The sequence below is a fragment of the Fragaria vesca genome, linkage group LG6 (assembly GCF_000184155.1).
Source record: "Fragaria vesca subsp. vesca linkage group LG6, FraVesHawaii_1.0, whole genome shotgun sequence".
Classification (NCBI taxonomy): Eukaryota; Viridiplantae; Streptophyta; class Magnoliopsida; order Rosales; family Rosaceae; genus Fragaria; species Fragaria vesca.
In genome coordinates, this window is record NC_020496.1 from 31267906 (window position 1) to 31284039 (window position 16134).

The 16134-nt window shown below is 38.6% G+C and overlaps 3 protein-coding genes across 3 annotated transcripts; 1 reads left to right on the forward strand and 2 right to left on the reverse strand.

The window, feature by feature from the left end:
- Positions 1–544: 544 nt before the first annotated feature.
- Positions 545–4373, reverse strand: LOC101306077 (probable receptor-like protein kinase At1g67000-like). Its single transcript, XM_004306048.1, has 7 exons — positions 4355–4373; positions 3712–4081; positions 3375–3649; positions 3250–3266; positions 2035–2728; positions 1748–1785; positions 545–1642 (listed from the first exon to the last, which is right to left on the reverse strand). The coding sequence occupies exons 1-7, from the start codon at positions 4371–4373 to the stop codon at positions 545–547; spliced, it is 2511 nt and encodes an 836-aa protein (XP_004306096.1).
- LOC101297942 (alpha-1,4 glucan phosphorylase L isozyme, chloroplastic/amyloplastic-like) lies at positions 4326–11671 on the reverse strand. The gene is made up of 15 exons (XM_004304192.1): positions 11136–11671; positions 10635–10867; positions 10446–10547; positions 10158–10334; positions 9786–10061; positions 9168–9439; positions 8573–8690; positions 7900–8487; positions 7657–7809; positions 7427–7555; positions 6762–6998; positions 5889–5965; positions 5558–5744; positions 5112–5312; positions 4326–4834 (listed from the first exon to the last, which is right to left on the reverse strand). Exons 1-15 carry the CDS (start codon positions 11344–11346, stop codon positions 4718–4720), a joined length of 3078 nt encoding a protein of 1025 aa, XP_004304240.1. The 5' UTR covers positions 11347–11671; the 3' UTR covers positions 4326–4717.
- A 2224-nt stretch (positions 11672–13895) lies between these two features.
- Positions 13896–15571, forward strand: LOC101298238 (BAG family molecular chaperone regulator 8, chloroplastic-like). The gene is made up of 2 exons (XM_004304193.1): positions 13896–14502; positions 14660–15571. The coding sequence occupies exons 1-2, from the start codon at positions 13918–13920 to the stop codon at positions 15434–15436; spliced, it is 1362 nt and encodes a 453-aa protein (XP_004304241.1). The 5' UTR covers positions 13896–13917; the 3' UTR covers positions 15437–15571.
- The last annotated feature ends 563 nt before the right edge of the window (positions 15572–16134 follow it).

Here is a 16134-nt window from a genome sequence, read left to right on the forward strand (position 1 = left end):
GATATGGGATGAGCTGTTTGTTGAGGTTCCATTAGGTGGTTCAGTTGGGCATATACCAAGATTGAATATACAAAATATTTTGTGCCACAGCAGTGAGAGATCATGTGAGTATAGATGGGAATCATGGGATCACTTGGTTTTAAATCTATGCTCACTGGCCATGTGCATGTCTGCCCTGTAACATTTAGGACGTGCTACAAATTAAGACCGGCCTCTGTGGCTTCTAAAATCTAAATTGCCACACCTCAGTTCAGTGCATAGTAGAAAAACCAACGATGAAAAAGCAAGATCTAACTGTATATTACTTCATCATATGATCGTATTCATTCCATTGGTGAGAATTATCCACTCTTATGCCCTTTGTTTTTTTTTTTCTTTATCATGTTAGAAACTATAAGTTCACAAAACTCAAACGAAAGTGACATTACAATCCATCCTAAATTTTTCAAACCTTATAGTTGCATAAATCAAACTTACATTCCAAGAATCCTTTTCAAATGGATTTGAATGGAGTCCATCTTTGTGTCTCCTGCCAACACTTGAGTTAGCCTGTTTCAGATGGTTGAGATGTGGTAGATTCGTCTGCAAATCTTGTAGCTGGAAACAAGTAAGGCTTCGGTGGAATCGGCAAGGAATGGAGGGGACCTTCTAGCATCTCTACCACTTTGCTCATTGATGGCCGATCAGATGGACATGTTTGAATGCACCAAAGACTAATATATATCATCTTTCTTGCAATTTCGTTTTCCTCCACTGATATAGCCCCGAAAATACTTTCATCATTTTCAAGCTCTAGATCTTTATAAATGTAATGTGGAAACATTTCACTAGTATGGGATACTCCGGAGTCTAAATTCTTTCTTGCTCCAACCATTTCAAGAACCAACATCCCATAGCTGTAAACATCAGATTTGTGAGATACCCCTCCAAAGTTTCGACTAAATACTTCTGGTGCAATGTATCCTGCAGTTCCTCTCGTTCCCATCATCGATACAATACTCTCTTTTGTATTGCATTGCTTGGCAAGGCCAAAATCAGAGATTTTTGGACAAAAATCTTTGTCCAAAAGAATGTTCTGAGGTTTTATGTCAAAATGTAAAATTCTTGTGTTACAACCACGGTGTAAATATTCTAGGCCCCGAGCTATGCCAGCTGCAATTTCAGACAATGCTTTCCATTCCAAGCGGCAATTTGCATTAGCAGATCCTTGTTTATGTATGAAGTTGTCTAGAGATCCATTAGGCATGTATTTATAAATCAGAGCTCTTTTATCCCTTTCATAACAGAATCCCAAAAGAGTGACTACATTGACATGAGAAGTTCTACCAATGCTAGCAACTTCATTTATAAAGTCCTCTCCGTTACCTTTTGATCCGCTTAGCATTTTCACTGCCACAACAAGGCCATCAGGTAGGATTCCTTTGTATACAGTGCCATATCCTCCTTTCCCTATCTGATCTTTGAATGTGTTTGTCATCTTTTTCACTTTTAAATAACTGTACCGCTTTGAGGCAAGTGATCCATTAATCCTTATGAATTCCTCAATATCAGACTCATTCATTGTGAATTTCTTGAAGAAGACCATTCTTTTCCTTGATATGCACAATGCACAGATAGCAATTATCATTGTCCGCCGAAATGCCTAAACTCGGAAATTTAAGTAGTAGGTTTTCATTATTTGTACAAGACAATGAAAAAGAGATGAAAAATATTCAAAGAAACTTAAGCTGTCATGTATTCACCGTACAGACGTACCTGTGACAAAACCAGGAAGTGAACTTGAGCCTGCAACCAAATAGGTCAAATCATGAGAATCCTTTAATTCTCTAGCTATTATGATCTATAACTTCTTTGAATTCGTATGATCAGTCATGATGTGACAGTGTGTCATTTTCTTACATAAAATACTTACATGGGACATATGCACTTAACAATTTACTCAATTACATGACTCCTGAACTAATTTTCTGATACTTGTTCTAAATCAAATGACATGAGCGAAGTATCCAAATCTCATACCTGATCTATACTTACATGTGCTTGCTGCATAAGGCCGATCTTGGCAAAAGCACATGAATCGACCATTATCAGTGTTAACACCACACTTCCCTCCTGATGCTTCACAAATAATGCATGGACCATTATCAATCTGCAAGGCTAATTCAAAACCCCCGTTTATCGCAACTTGGACTGTTGTTGATCTGTTTTCCAGAGCCAGAGCAGCTGTTTCAAGCACTGGAATCGAAACCTCATATTTACAGAGGTCCAGACTACCTAGATCACGGTTGGATTCAGGTGTACTAAACAACACAGTCATGTTATTGCTGCAAACTAGAGACATACTAGAAAGAGTTTGAGATAAAACAGTATTACACTCGTAGTAAAGAGACAAGTTTTGAATCCCATAACCATAATTATATAGAGAGAAGTCAATGGTTGCGGAGATAATATAACTTGAGGGACATAGAGTTCCCCAGTAATCATCCCTAGCAACTCTAACTGTCCAAGCTGTACTGCTAGAGCTCATTCCAAGAATTCTGTAGTTGAAATTCTTCATGTTGATCATTGGGATGTTGTCGTGACATTGGACTTTGAACCCGGATTGGCCACAGTAATTAGGCCGGTTCACTCCCCAAAAGGGGTAGGAGAGGTTTGAGATGTTGCCACACTTGATGGCCTGGTTGCACTTGGCATAGTGAAAATCATTGGCACATAGAGTAGAAGGAAGCTTGATTAAGAATAAAAGGGAAGTGATCACAAGGAAAGGAATATTGAAGGGTTGAAGGAAATGCATCTTGATTTGCAATCCGGAAAGAGTTGACACTTTCCTAGCTTTATTTGATTGTAGTTGGCTGGTCTAAGTCAGTGAAATTTTGTTGTACTGGAGTTGGATAGTTGAAATACTGAAATATTCTTATGAAGGTGACAGGCAAAAAGAAAACAAAAATAAAAATCACTGTCATACAGCATAGACTAGTACAAGTCTACTTCTCAGGTTCTAGTTCTCTGAAACTGAAAGAACCTGAAATAACATTTTTGAGAGACAACTCTTGCCTGATGAAGTTATTGACAGCAAAAGATATTTAAAATACAAGTTGGACCAGGAGATCGATCTTTATCCTAGCATTTTACAAAGCGCAGGAGAGGAACTCAAAATTGCCACAAGGTAGGTAAGCATGTAGTTACAATCACTAGGGATTACAGGAGAGTAATTAGGAAAACTAACAAGGCAAGCTGACTCGCACTGACCGATAGTGAAGTTGAACCTGCAACAAAAACAGATCAAATCATAAGAATGCTCCTCTTTTCTAGCCAATTGATCAGTAACTACAAGAGTTCTCTACAGGAAGTACAGTATATGCAGTTAATCATACCTGATTTACTACTACATGTGGTTGCTGCATAGGGCTGATCTTGGCAAAAGCACATGAACTCCCCATTACTAGTGTTCATCCCACACTTCCCTCCTGATGCTTCGCAACTGTTGCATGGACCATTATCAATCTTCAATCCCAGTACGAAACCCCCATCCATGGCTTCTTGGATCGTTGTTGTATTGCTTTCGATAGCCAGAGCAGCGGTTTCGAGAACCGGAATCAGAACCTCACTTTGGCATGCCCCAATTGCAACTGGATCATAAGGGAGTTTACTAGTTTGTGATTGTGTGAAATAGGAAACAGTGACGCTACTGTTGCAAACAAATGCATTTACCATTGTAGGATTTGAAGAAGTATTACATCCGTAGTAAAAGACGTGTTCTGAAGCCCAGAACCATAATTGAACAGAGAAAAGTTGATGTTAGTGTTAACGTAAGTAGGGGGGCAGATGGTTCCCCAGTAATCGTTCCTAGCAACTTTGACAGCCCGAGCTGTACTACTAGAGTTCATCTCAAGAATTCTAAAGTCGATATTTCTCATGTTGATCATTGGGACATTGTCTTGGCATTTGATTTCGAAACCGGGTTGGCCACAGTAATTAGGTCGATTCACTCCCCAGAAGGGGTAGGAGATGTTAGAGATGTCGCCACAGTTGATAGCCTGGCTGCAGTTGGCATATTGAGGATCATCGGCCCAAAGAGTAACTGGAAGATTGATGAGAGAAAGGAACTGATCACGAGGAAAGGAATCAAAGATTGAAGCATAAGGGAGTTCATCTTCGTTTATGGAATTCTAGCTTGGTCGTATTATAACTAGCTAGGTGTATGAATAATTCAATGAACGACAAAGAAGCCAATGCCATTCAGCCGGACTAGTCTACTGACTCTAGTCTGCTTCTCATGTTCTTCCAGAAGCCATACAAGCTTGAAATCATAGTTTAACGGAAGGAAAGTGGAAAAGCAGAAGATTTTACATACAGGCAGAACTATTTAACATATTGTTAAAAAAAAAAATTAAAGGGAGAGTACTCTCCGACTCTTCAGTTCATAGATCTCATTGGGCAAACAAAAGGGTAAATTCTCAGCTGAAGTAGAGAAGTGAAAGATGAACTCATTTACTAGATGATGTTCCGTTTATTCCGAGCACTTACTTTACATACGAGAGTAGTGAGACTAACAGTTGGTAGTAGAACAACCAAAATCTGCTCTTTATTCTGGATTATTTACCTTTACATCATTACATGAGAGAGTGGATGTAGAGTAGCAACCGAAAGTGGAGGGTCATCAAAAGTTCACAAAACCATCAGGTAAGACCATCTTTGCTCACCAGAATCTACCCCCCTACTGTAATTCGACAGGGTTGATGTTCCATATGTCTTTAGCATATTCATGAATGGTTCTGTCGCTGCTAAACTTGGATGAGCCTGCTGTGTTCAGGATTGACATTTTTGTCCATTTCTGCCCCAACAACAGTACTATATATCAGGCACAAATAACCCAAAACACTGCTTGTAGATCGTGGCCATATAAAATACATGTTAGATGATGCCTAGCAAGTCATTTGGAGCCTATTGTTCCAAAACATAGAACATACTATGATACTAATGAAACAAAACGATATAGATTCACACGATATTAAGCAAGTAATGTACGCCCTCAAGGTACTTATCAACGAATCATGTGTATTAACAAACGAGGGCATGCATACAGATCAGGGGGGCATAATGTAACTCACCTTTTGGTCCCGATACGCTTCATCAACTTTCTCTTGGCATTCTATGTAACTGGGGAAGTCTTTGCCAACAAGGAAGTAATCAGCCCGGCCAAATCCTTCATTTCCTTCCAAGGATCCGATCAGGTCATCATAATTGTATGACCCAAAAACACCACTTCTGATAAATTCCTTAACTTCTTCAAAACGGGGGTCTGGCACAAACTGCAATGCGGACAGGCTAGATTAAGACATCTCATGAGATATAACTTAGATAAACACAGAAATAAATGATTATACTACTTGCTTTGCATTCAAAGATAAAGAGAAAATTTCTGCAAGGTAAATTTCACTTATTGACCAACTAACCAGAAGAAGAGTCATTATGATCATATTCCTATGCAGAACATTTTCTCTAGATCTGTTTCAAAGCTAGAAGAAAACAATTGAAACAAGCTATCGAGACAAACCTTGCCCTCAGCTCGTTCCTTTCTGAGACCAGCAATCTCATGAGCTTCAGCACCAAAAAGGAAAAAGTTATCTGCTCCAACCTCTTCTCTTATTTCGACATTGGCTCCATCCAGAGTACCAATTAGGATGCAGCCATTCATTGCAAACTTCATGTTGCTTGTTCCACTGGCCTCCATTCCGGCAGTACTGCAAGAAAAAAAAAATTAAATAAAAAAGGAGACCACATAAGGTAGGGTTGCAATTGTCTAACAGTTGCAAATTATAGTTCACCACATCACAGTGAACTTATATGGCCCACAAATGAACAATATTGTGAATGAACTAAATTACCTGATGTGCTGTGAGAGCTCACTTGCAGGAATTAATAGTTCAGCGACACTGACATTATAATCAGGTACAAAGATAACCTGACAAGACATTCAATAGTATAATCTAGTGGATCAGTAATTCAAAGAAACTCACAGAACATCATAAACACTCATGTAAGTCCAAAGAATATGCGAAGTCAACTAGGTGCTGACTTTTGTTTATATAATTTGTTTCCGTACCAAACCCATGATACGGATAAGGAAGGCATACAAAAATAATGAATCAAATATATATATATATAGAGAGATTTTCTCAGGTGCGGATGTCTGCATTTATTCTTACGGTGCACTTTATAGTCACTTTTCAATCGAATTTTCACATCTCCACCGTCTAGTCTTTAGATACTAATGTATAGATCATCTCTGCAAAATGTCAACCAATTTGGTTATCATTAAGGCACTCAAAATCGATTAAACCAATGGATGAACATAATTCTGTCGAACTTGAACCGTTCATGTTTATAACAGAAAAACGCAGTTTTGAGGGTTCATGTTTGACAGAATTCAGTCTGTCCATTTGTTTTTCGAGTTTGAGGGCCTTAACGATTACCAAATTGGCTGAAATTTTGCAGAGATGATCTACACAATATTATCTAGATACTAGACGGTGGAGATGAGGAAATTCGATCAAAAAGTGGTGCAAAAATGAAAATCCGCACCAAAACCATTGGTGCGGAAGTCCGCAGCTTAGAAAAATCCTATATATATATATATAATGTGAACACAAATAATTACCAAGCTTTAATGCCAAGACACTATTCGCACAGAAATATTGTTGAGAACGCTTAACTAGTTATCATTTATTAAAAATATTTAGTCTCAAAAGATATCATACCTTTAGTAGATCCCCTATACTAGGATCATGATTTACAGTCTCGCCGACATCTGTGATAAACTTCACAATTCTCTTGGCCTGTACATACGTCGCAAATGCTTTTCCTCCAAACATACAAACACGTGGAACAAACTCTGCTTTCCTTTTTGAAGCACTCATTTCTTTCATTTTCTTGTAGCGGTAAACAATTCCCAGGATATTCATAAGTTGTCTCTTGTATTCATGAATGCGCTTCACCTGAAAACAAGCATTCAATTTTCATATCTCTGTTTTTTTTAACTTATTATTATTATTAGGGTAGGGGGAACAGGACAAGAAAACTAAAATGCATGTGGTGAATAATACAAGGAATGTTTGTGAAGACGATCATAGTTGATGCACAATGAACATAATGCACAAGGTTGCCAGGACCTATGTTTTATAAGATATATTTGAACCATCAATAGACCATATTGAGAGGCATTAAATGAGCTAATGGATTTCTATTACATAGAACTAAATTCTATTTTTTTGTACAGGTGAACTAAATTCTATTGCGGTGAATTATTCAGACACAAAATTCGTCTTCTCACCATTCTCATGGTAAAATATTATTTAGTGCTCCAGCTTTAGCACTCATCAGTCATCAATATACCAAGAAATAAATTTCAATTTAGGAAAATTACCTGGATATCGAACATTGCATCAGGGCTGACAGAATACCCTGTTCTTTCTTTGATGAATGACACAACTCTCAATTTGTTGCTCCTTTTTGCTTGCCTCCACTGAGTTTGGAGATCCCCATCATCCGCATACTACCATAAAATGAAATAACTCTGCTAATTACATAACTATAACAATGGTACTGGACAAATAATAAATTATTCATACTAGATTGTTCTTTTCAGACTTTTACCTGTCGTAATTCGGCCAGTTTTTCAGTGTTTAAGACCCAGTCTTCTGTGCCTATCCATTTGGTTAAAATACTGCTCAAGTCTGGATTGCAGAAGCGGATCCATCTTCTTGGTGTCACTCCATTTGTTTTGTTTTGAAACTTCTTAGGCCACAACTGCCAGAGGGTATAAATCAGAAATCAATAATTAGAGACTTTTTTCCAGCTTGAAGGAGCCTCATATTCAATAAAAATTTCAAGGCTTACTTTATAAAATGAATTGAATACTTCGTCCTTGACTATTTCACTATGTATCTCAGCAACACCATTTACTGCATGACCACCTACAACACAGAGATTTGCCATACGAACTAGCTTAGGTGGTTTCGGAGATGCCTTTTTCTTTTCCTCTAAGGGCTTCTTCTTAGGCTCAATTTCTTCATCAAGAGCTTTGACATCCTTTTTTGAATCTTCAAGTTTTTCATCCTTTTCTGAATCTTCAAGTTTTTCATCCTTGTTTGAATCTTCAAGTTTTTCATCCTTGTTTGAATCTTCAAGTTTTTCATCCTTTTCTGAATCTTCAAGTTTTTCATCCTTGTTTGAATCTTCAAGTTTTTCATCCTTTTCTGAATCTTCAAGTTTTTCATCCTTGTTTGAATCTTCAAGTTTTTCATCCTTGTTTGAATCTTCAAGTTTTTCAGTGGGAAGAACACTGGAGCCTTTTTTGGGTTGAAACAATAACTTCGCATAAGTAGGAGGCAAATCAACATTTTCTAGAATTCTCATCTCCTTCAGTTTCTTTTCTAATAAATCACAATCTGATGTGCCATACTCCGACACTATTGTGTTAATGAGCTGTAGCATATAAAACTGTAAGAAATAGCATATTTATAAACACAAAAGGTAGATTGACTAAATTATGTATATATTCCAGCATTACCTCCTCGTCTATGAGTTCTATGATCTCCACATGTCGAGGAAGCAGTTTCTGCATAAGTTCCAAACTCCATTTCTCCAATGCCTCAGGTAGAACAGTATGGTTTGTATATGCGACCGTTCTAGCATAAAGAATAGCAGGATGTGAGGAAAGAAAGTTACTACAGTTGAACACGTTACCTCATTCAAGAAACAGTATTATATATGGTTATAAAGAGTCTTAGCAAATAGAAACTAACTGCTTTAAGATTAATTTGTTGAGATGGAAAAAAGGGTGTTTTTGGAGGCAACTATAGCATATGAAGAAACCAAATTCCAGACTACTAATGTAGGACCAATAAAGAAAGTGGATAGGCTACAAGTATACAGATAACCAGGTATAAATTCATGCAATGTACCTAATTAAACACCCAATAAAAGCGAGGAAAAAGATTCTCTACGTTACTAATAACTATGAGGCGCTTGCTTCTATTATCGTCTTCCTACTATTCTCCCAGTAAATTAAATAGTCCTATAAGTTTCCCCTTTGTTAACTACATATATTACATTTTTCCTACACAATAACCAATAAATGACCATAAATAGCCAACAGGTGTCACCTTTGAGTAATACTCCAGGCCTCCTTCCAAGTCAAACCCTTTAAATCCATTAAAATCCTAATCAGTTCAGGAATGCAGAGAGTTGGATGAGTGTCATTCATCTGCACTGCAACCTTCTTGGGGAACTCTTCCCAATTTACGTTTGCTCCGGATCTTCTCTCAAAACGTGCAACAATATCTTGGAGAGAAGCAGAACATAAAGTATATTGTTGCTTCAGACGAAGTGTCTTGCCCTCCAGTGAGTCATCGCCAGGATAAAGTACATAGCAAATCTGATAAGCATTTGACAAATTGACATTTTACCAGCTGAACTGTATGTGGTAAAATAGCAACAGGACAAGGAAATTTTGACCATGTAACTACTGGTAGTGGAAAATCCAAAATAGGTAGATATTGACACTTGGAAATTGGAACATATGCACACACAATCTGTGTATTTTCAATAGTAGGAAGAAATGCAGTAAGTGCCATCCCCCTTCCCCCCTCTCCAGCTGAAATATATAAAACCTAAAATCTGGATTTGCTAATTCAATGGACTTTGGTGAGCTGATAAATTTGCAAATATATAAATAAATGGAAAATGAAGAAAACAAAAAGAAAGACATACAGTATACAAACCTTTTCGGCATTTGCTAAAGCTTCAAATGCTTTCGTGTGCTCCCCAGAATTAAAAGAATATAAATCAAAGTCCTGTGACAGAGCTTTGGTTGACCATAGCCTCAAGTTGATAGTCGTTTTAGTTTTATATCCTGGTATTGGAACATCATAAGCAACAGCCACTACATCTTCTCCTCCAATCCAATGCCGTTTTCCATCTGATCCAGTAGCAACATTGCCATAGAATTTTACATGATATGAAACATCATTCCTCAAAATCTCCCAGGGATTTCCCATCTACAAGAGTCAGCAACAAGTAGAAATCTAATGATTTCTCAAGCCATTACAGACTGAAACACTTGAAATGAAGGTGATGACAGAAAATATGCACACCTCAAGCCAATCCTCGGCTGCTTCTTCTTGACCCTCTTTGGTAATTCGCTGTTTAAACAGCCCATACTTGTACCTAAGTCCATAACCCCATGCTGGATAGTTCAAAGTTGCCAAAGAATCCAAGAAGCATGAGGCAAGCCGACCGAGACCCCCATTCCCAAGCGCAGCATCTGGCTCCTACAATTAATCAACCAAATTGAAGTACAAGGTAACTAATTTGTTCAAAATTGACATATATGTACTCCAAGTATATTCTAATGAAAAGGTAAAGACTAGCTGAACCAGCACCTGGTGAGCCACGGTTTCTAATTTGTGTCCGAGCTTGCTTAAAGCCTCCGCATATGCACCTGCTAGCTCCAAATTACCAACTGCATTCAACAGTGCTCTACCCTGCAAAACGAAACAGTATGAAACAAGATGTCTTTCAAGCTAAAGATGTTTACTTGTGAAAAGCAATGCTGAAGATTCATCACAAACCTGTAGAAATTCCATTGACAAATAATACGCCTGCTTTACATTCAACTTTTCATAATAATCATTCGTTGCATTCCAGTTAACAATAAGCGCATCACGGACACTCTGCGCAGTTGCAAAATAGGCCTTTGGAAGCTCAAAGTGCTCCGGAGAAAACGACGGCGTAAACTCAGCATGGTACTTGATACTTGAAGCAATAGATACAGCATCAGGTGTGCATGAGCTGAGTGTAGTTTCTAAGTATCCAAAAAAAAAAAAAAAAAAAAGACATAAGAATTTAGAATTCAACATATATTTCTAATCAGAATTCAAACATAAACAAATCTTTATACAGATGATCTTGTGGCTTTGATCAATAAATTCAAACTATCAATCAAGCACAACTATATGATCTTGAGACTCTCACCTATCAAATTAGCTAGATTTGAACTTTGATGATCAATTTCAACATTTTCAACAAGAAAAGCGCAAAGCATTTCAGAATCAAAGCATGAAGATGATAACCTTGCTCGACGGTCGGATCCTTGATGACGTTGGTGACCAGAACCGACCTCCGGCAGCGGCTCCGGTGAGTCCTCGGATTCAAACTCAACGTCCTCGCCAGCAACAACCGCGAACTGAAGCTCCTCCGGGAGCCGAAACCGATCAATTCCGACTGCGATTTGTAGTGCAGCGACTCCATTGCTCCGCCGCAAGAGAATTGCGACACCGCCATTGCTCTATCTCTCTCTCTCCGAGTCAAGAGCTCACTGAGTTCACTCGCTTCCAAGTTTTTGAAACGTGAATGTGAGTGTGAGAGTAGTAGTGATCTCTCTCTCAGTCTTATCTGTGTGCTCTCATATCACGAGCTCACCGTGAATATAAGAGTGTGTGATCCATGGTGGGCTCCACCTTCACCTTCTTCTGTGATTAAAATTTAAAAGAATGAAAGATTTGATTAGTGAGTCTTAACAGCGAGATTACGTTAAGATAATACGGTGATTGAGTGGTGGCGGGTGCACGGTAAAGGCCGGTGTTTGTGATGGGGTGGCGTGAGGTGGTTTGTTGCTTACGATGAGTTGACTTTTGACCGGTGGAAGAAAGCGCCAAGCGAGGTGAGGTGCATCGTTTATATGGTGGATCTGTGCAATGTTTTCGGGTCAAGAAATGGAGCTGATTTTCAGGCTAGTGTTTCTATTTTTGGTGTTAATTAAGGGCTTGGTATATCAATGTGTCAATCGATTTGCACCGTCAACGTGTAGGTATATATAATTTGATGAGTCATGAACAAGAGAGGAGACAATAATTGGTGAAGGTTTCAATCAATGAGCTAAATCTCAAGTGTACTATATGGATCAAGTGATCGACAACCGTTGGTGTGCAATCACAAATCGAATTTATAGTTTAAAATTCCTAGATATTTTTCATGTAAATTCTCATTTCACTGGTTTAAATGATAACAACCGTTGGTGTGCAATCACCGTTGTGTTTGGATGAAGCAATTCCATTTTCCACAGAAATTTTAAAGTTATGGGAATTACAATTTTATGAATTTAAATTTCATTGATTGAGAATTCTATTGTTTGGATTTCATGATGTATAATTTTAAAATGACAAGAATCAATATTTAGGTTAACCTCAGTTGAGAGAATTGACAAATGCCGCCTATTTTGTGAGGAATTCAAGTCGGGAATTTAAGTTCCCAAATTTCACGATTATTTTCCCGTGGAAATTGTAAATTACACTGGATAATAATCCAAACGGTGGAAAGAGATCAAAGAAATTAGGAATTCCTCATTTTTGATTAAATTCCCAGAAATTCACCCACATCTAAAGACGAAGCGAATCAACTTTCAGTATTAGAAACCAGTTCGATGTTTAGGTATTTTGGTCTAAAACTCGGCCACCCAGCTCGTCTTGGTGTGTAGGCGTTGGGCGACGTCAACGAGCCTAGGAGAGAATGTGTAATCGGAGTGGTTAGGCATTTCTAGTTTTTGACATTTCACTTCTATAAAGGGGGCGAAATGAGTATCAGTTAAAAAAATATGATGAATGACTTCGTATTCAAAAACCAGTTTCATGATTAAAGTATTTTAGTCAATGTTCGTAAAGCTCAGCCTTCGTGCTTGCCTAAGCGGCTGGAAGTGGCGAACCTAGGAGATGAATATGTGATCATAGTGGTTAGACGTTTCTGTTTTAGACGACAGTCTATTTTGATTTGTTAGGACTATTTTGAAATGTGAATTTTTTAAATGCAGTTAAGTCTTTTTATATTTGTAATCGTATAAATAACCATTATAAAAAATAAATTAAGAATTAAAGAATACGAATTTGCCTAGAAACCTGCTAGATGCTGCAAACCAGTCCTTCATCCTGGTAACACCGATTTCGCATTTCTCATATTAAATGAAGATTTGAATTGCATATGTGTTTGAGAGATATGAAGTCAAATTTGTGGAGTACTACATTGTGTTTGGATTAAGTAATTACAATTTCCACGAAAATTTTAAAGTCACGGAAATTACAATTCCATATAACTTGAATTTAATTGATTAATAATTTCATTATTTGGATTTCATTATGTAGAGTTTTAAAATAACAAAAATTAATATTTAGACTAACCTCAGTTAAGGAAATTGATAAATGATGCCTATTTTTTTAGGAATTCAAGTCAGGATTCAAGCTCTCAAATTCTATGATTATTTCCTCGTGAAAATTGCTAATTTCACAGGAGAAGAATCCAAACAAAAGTGCCCTGAAAAATTGAGAATTTCTCATTTTTTATTAAATTTTTGAGAATTCACTTATATCCAAACACACCTCTCATATCCTCATATGACACCAAAGATGACAAAACGCATAATGACTTTGATCAAGCCCGTGATTATGGACCATGAAAATAATCTTAGACCCAAATCATCAAAATCTTGGGATCACTCCCATTACGAATAATGACTTTGATCAAGCCCGTGATTATGGCCCATGAAAATAATCTCTTGACCCAATTAAACCCAAATCATCAAAATCTTGGCAGCCATCAAGCTTCATCACAGTTCACAGACATCACTCCCATTAATCCCATTCACCACAGAGAGACAAATCCGTCCATTTTCCGATCAGTCTCAACTTATGGAAAGGAATCTCTTTCTCTGACCCAGAGCCCCATAGGCATGTGATCCCTCCATCACTGTCTCAGATAGGCAAAAGAATAAAGTCAAAACCTTTACTCTTTATCCATCTACTTGGGTCCATTCTTTGCTACCAAACCCTATTACCTTAAACCCAAACATTACAATTTCACCTCTCAATGGCCTCTCACCACCACCACCCTCACTCTCACCACCACCTAAACCACCCTCCCACCACCACCACTTGCTGCTGCACCACCTCCTTCTCCTCCTGCCACTGCACCCAATCCCACCTCCTCTCCTACCCTCCACCACAGGACCCACTTCTCCAAGCCATTGCCTCTCAACTTCTCATCTCCAACCCCCCAGATCCCTACCTCCACCACCACCACCAAAACCCTCACAAAACCCACAAACCCCACCACCCAAAACACCCTTCCCACATTCAACAACAACAACAACAACTTCACTCTCTTCTTTCCAGAATCGAAGCCCTCGAAGCTTCCCTCCACCACCACTCTTCCAATCGCTCTCGCTCTTCAGATTCCTACTCTCTCAGAGACTATGCTGCTCGGGTTATCCAGACCCATTTCCGGGCCTTCCTTGTTCGCCGATCAAGGACTCTCCGGCAGCTCAAAGACCTCGCCTTTATCAAATCCTCTTTCGCCTCTCTCAAGTCTTCCGTTTCCAACCAGACCCACTTCGATTTTCACTCTGTTTCTCAGGAAGCACTCGCTTTGCTCATCAAGCTCGACTCTATTCAGGTGAAAATGCTGATGGGTATTTACGCTTTTCATTGGTTTTAGTAAAGTTTGAATCTTTATGTTGATGGTCATTTACGTTTTTCATTATTTTTGGTAAAGTTTGAATCTTTTTCGGGTTGTATTAAGAGATATTTGCTTGTGAATGTTGTATACACAGTGTGGTGATCCGATAGTTAGAGATGGGAGGAGGTCTATAAGTAGAGATTTAGTTCGGTTCTTGGAGTTTATGGAAGGGGTTGTGGTGAAAAGACAGGCAATTTGCGTGAAACCGGTGAAGAATGTGAGGTCAAATGTGAGGAATGTTCAAAATGTGAGCAAGTCTAGGGGTTTGGGTAGCAAATGTGGAGGTGTGGGGAAGGATCAGAGGGAGATGATTGGGAAATTGAGGGAGAGGATTGAGAAGATTCGCGGGTTTGCTAGAGTTTCGGAGAATGAGGAGGAGGATGTGGAACTGGAAGGGTTTCAACATGTTAGTGATGATGATGAGGAGAGTGGAGGTCAATATGAAAATGGGGCAGCGATGAAGAGGTGTGGGTTTCAACCTAAGGTGAAGAAGAGTGTGAGCTTTGCGGAGAATGAGAATGTGTTTAGGGTCTTTAGCAACAGTGATGAAACGGTTTCAAGTGGGGATGGGAGTGGGGATGGGAGTGATTCCAGTGATGATCATGGAGAGCGCGTTGGGAACTGTAGTGAAGTCGAAGATGCTAGGGGCTTTGCTCAGCAGACTGAGGATGGTGATGATACTCACTTAGAAATAGGTGGATCACCGCAGACCAGCGATTCAGAAAGAATCCCAAGAGCCAGAATGACTCAGAGAAGAAGCCATGGTCAGGGTCAGAATGAGCATTTGTTGTTCTCGGCTCCTTTGCCTGTGAAGATGGATCCTAAAGAAGATGTGATGAAAAGGAACAAGGGTGTGAAGATTGTCACATGAAGAGTGTAAACCGAGTTCATTTAACCAGTGTCATTCTAACCTTTTAGAAATTACCGTGAAATAGGTTTGTAGTGTGTGTTTTACCATGCCTCTTTGCTGTTGAGGGATTACCTAGATCTATTGTGTAAGATCTAATTGTAATGTTTATTGAATGAGTTTAACCAAGTTGCTTTGTACCACTGTTTCCTTGTTCTTCATGTTTGCAATGTCCACTTAAACCCCAAGAGTCGCTCCATTCTCTGAACTAGTGATTTTCTCTATGTTCTGAACGTTTCCTAGTATGAATCAGTAGCTTCCCTTTTCAATTTTTGTGTGGAGGGAAAACAAAGTGATCCTACCATCTCTTAATGCGCGTAATGCCACCTGAAATATCTGGTCCATATGATGGCCTCCTTATACAGAATATTGTACTGCATCTTCATGCTTTTCTGAGAACTGCCTTGTAATTCAGTGCCCAAATCCAATATTACCTCTTCCTTGCCATTTTTCGCTTTAAGATGTAACACTGGGAGAGTGAAGACATTTGTAGCTTTGAATATGGCTAGCACATGTTTGCGGAGGATCCCTTCAAAGTCGGACATTTTGCAACTACAACTGGCTACTAGTTTAGCTATGCGAAAAACCACAAAATATACTTCAAATCTTTTTACCTTGTAAGTGCAGGTTCCTCCATCAACTCCACTTAGCTTCACAAAAAA